This window comes from Priapulus caudatus, unplaced genomic scaffold (genome assembly GCF_000485595.1).
Source record: "Priapulus caudatus unplaced genomic scaffold, Priapulus_caudatus-5.0.1 Scaffold1020, whole genome shotgun sequence".
Classification (NCBI taxonomy): Eukaryota; Metazoa; Priapulida; class Priapulimorpha; order Priapulimorphida; family Priapulidae; genus Priapulus; species Priapulus caudatus.
Window position 1 is genome coordinate 58,531 of NW_014578081.1, and position 2,793 is coordinate 61,323.

Below are 2,793 nucleotides of genomic sequence, written 5' to 3' on the forward strand. Positions count from 1 at the left end.
ATGTTGTGGTTGAATAGTATACAGTATATGTCCCATTTACTATACCCACTAACTCCCCGTCATTGCTTGCGATGATTTAGCTAGCGCTGTTTTTCCTGCAATTATGGCATTTACTATCATTGACATGTATTGTTATCACATGTAATGATTATATGTACATAGCAGGGAATCACAAATGTAGGTGTAATTCAATAAAGTTCTTGCTAGTTATTGATATATATATATATAAAATAATATAATATATATAGTATATTCTCTCTCTGTCTCCCTCTTTCTCTCTGTCTCTGTTTCGCTCTCTCTCTGTCTCTCTCTCTCTCTCTCTCTCTCTCTCTCTCTCTCTCTCTCTCTCTCTCTCTCTCTCTCTCTCTCTCTCTCTCTCTCTCTCTCTCTCTGTCTGTCTCTCTCTCTGTATCTCTCTCAACCTTGCTTCACTGTAGTAACCATAGAAATGTATAGAGATATCCTTACTAGCATATTATTTCTATGGCTGTAACTGTACGAGGGATTTTGATTTTCATGCGTCTTTATTACCATAAGTTAGTTAACATCTTGTCTAATTCTTCAAAAATACGTTGGGCTTAGAAATATCTTTTTTGATACCGATATTATATCTTATATATATCTTTATATCTTATCTGATTAACACTCAGATGTAATAATTGAATGTTTACACGTCAGGGAATGCCCCCCCCCCACAGTCTGACCCCACGTTATCACAGAGAAGGTTAATGACAATCATCACGTGTTTGTACGTCACAGCATGACGTCACAGTTCGACGGCTCGAGCAACCACTACGAGAATCCGACGATGATCCTGGAGGAGCTGAGAGCTAAGCGCGAGATGGCCGACGCCGCCGCTGCCGCCGCCGCCGCCGCCGCCGCGGAGCGCGGGGGGGATGAGGAAAAGACGGACGACACGCCGTCCGTGAAGTCCAGCAAGAGCCGCAGTCAGCTGTCCCTCGCCAGTCAACTCTCCTCCACCGGCACCAACGTCATATGATCGAGCAGCGGCGCCGCCGCCACGAAGCATTCCCGCCAGGTGGCCTACCGTCACGTGACGCTCCCGCCAGGTGGCGCTTCCACTAGGTGGTGCTCCCGCCAGGTGGCGCTCCCGCTAGGTGGCGCTCCCGCCAGGTGGCGTTCCTGACACATACAAATTCACGAACGATACGCAAATACACTCACTGATCTATATACCATGACAATGCGCTGTATTAATACAGTACGACGTCACATTATCGTATGTTGATCAGTGGATGCGCTATATGCACGTGAATATATCTATACTAACGCTAGTGTAGATACGTTCATGTTATACATGATAGCGTGCCTTCATGGTTTTATCTATTTTATTATACTTCTATAAAGAGACTGATAAACGAGCTCAAAATACTGCTACGATCATATACAAACACGCGAGAGGGTTGAACGCAGACACATACAACTAAATTAATTCGGTGTACGAAATATATATATAGGATTTGCTGTTGCTCTTCTCTCTTCAACGTGAGCGAACAACGACGTGCCATCAGCTGTGCGCATGCGCAGGTACGGAGACCTGGTTGTGTAGGTGTATGCTGCGATTATTGGGTATTATAGCCACTAAGCACGAGACGGTTGTCATGCAATCAAAAATACTCTACTTCTGATGAATATCTATAAACCGCCACGTGATCAGGAATGCGTGATTATATAGATCTATTTTCATGTAGGCGTTCACTCTCTATTCATGTACTCTTGATGTAGTTAGAGCTCACTTATATATGTTATGTACATATATCATATGTGATAACAATAATGATAATGATAGTAAATGCATAATTGCACAGCGGCTAGCTAAATCATCAAGCAATGACGGGGGAGTTTAGTGGGTATAGTACATGGACATATACTGTATACTATTCAACCAACAACAGAGGAAATTACGTAGCCTTCACGGACCAATAACTACATTATGATAGGTACAGTACAGAGGCGCCCCCACGTGGAGGGAATGCACATTTCACGGCATGCTTAACGCTCACAATTTTATTTCGCGTATTTCGCGTAACACAGTCTATATGAATGCCATACTTTACTGATAGCTCTAATCAGGAGCCTGCTCTAATGTATAACTGTCATGTTATTTGTTGTTCACCAGGAAAGCTAAACTCGTCGTTGGCTTACGTGTTCAGCGATAAAACGAGTAAAATGTGGATTCAGTTCAAATCTGACGAGACAAACGCCAAGAAAGGATTCCGTCTCTATTACAGCGTCATGCCCGTTGGTAAGCTACACGCAGCGCCGCCTGGTGACTAGCATACGGTACTAGTAAATGCAGATAAAGATTGCTAACATCCCTGCTCCCCCAACTTTATCTCTTAAAGGTTTCTCTGCCACTTCCCCTTCTTCCTCTATTGCCTAGGTTTCCTATCGATTACTATGAGAGAATCCCGTTTATAAACGTTGGTGCTCTATAACTAAACCCACGTTATCGATAAACCCGTCTTTGCGGGGGTGCGTTTTTGTATGTATTGATTTCTATGTATTTCACAACGATGTCATATCATTTGATTTGTTCAGTGAAGTAATTGTGAATGTATACATCACAAATACCATCCACATGAATAGCATATGCAGCTAGACAACTAACTGACGTCAACAACATCAAAAATGATGCGCACACACACACGCATACACACGCACACACACAAAAACATACACAAACACGCACACACACAAGCACACGTACACACAAACACGCACACACACACGCGCGCACGCATGCACACACACACACACACACACACACAC

The 2,793-nt window shown here is 43.4% G+C and overlaps 1 protein-coding gene across 1 annotated transcript in view; it reads left to right on the forward strand.

Annotated features, from left to right (window-relative positions):
- Positions 1-2,793, forward strand: part of LOC106815000 (cubilin-like) — a 28,848-nt gene that overhangs the window by 18,478 nt on the left and 7,577 nt on the right. The window contains exon 5 of the mRNA XM_014819400.1: positions 2,141-2,266. Within this exon, the coding sequence (XP_014674886.1) occupies positions 2,141-2,266 (126 nt within the window). The remainder of the gene's footprint in view (positions 1-2,140; positions 2,267-2,793) is intronic.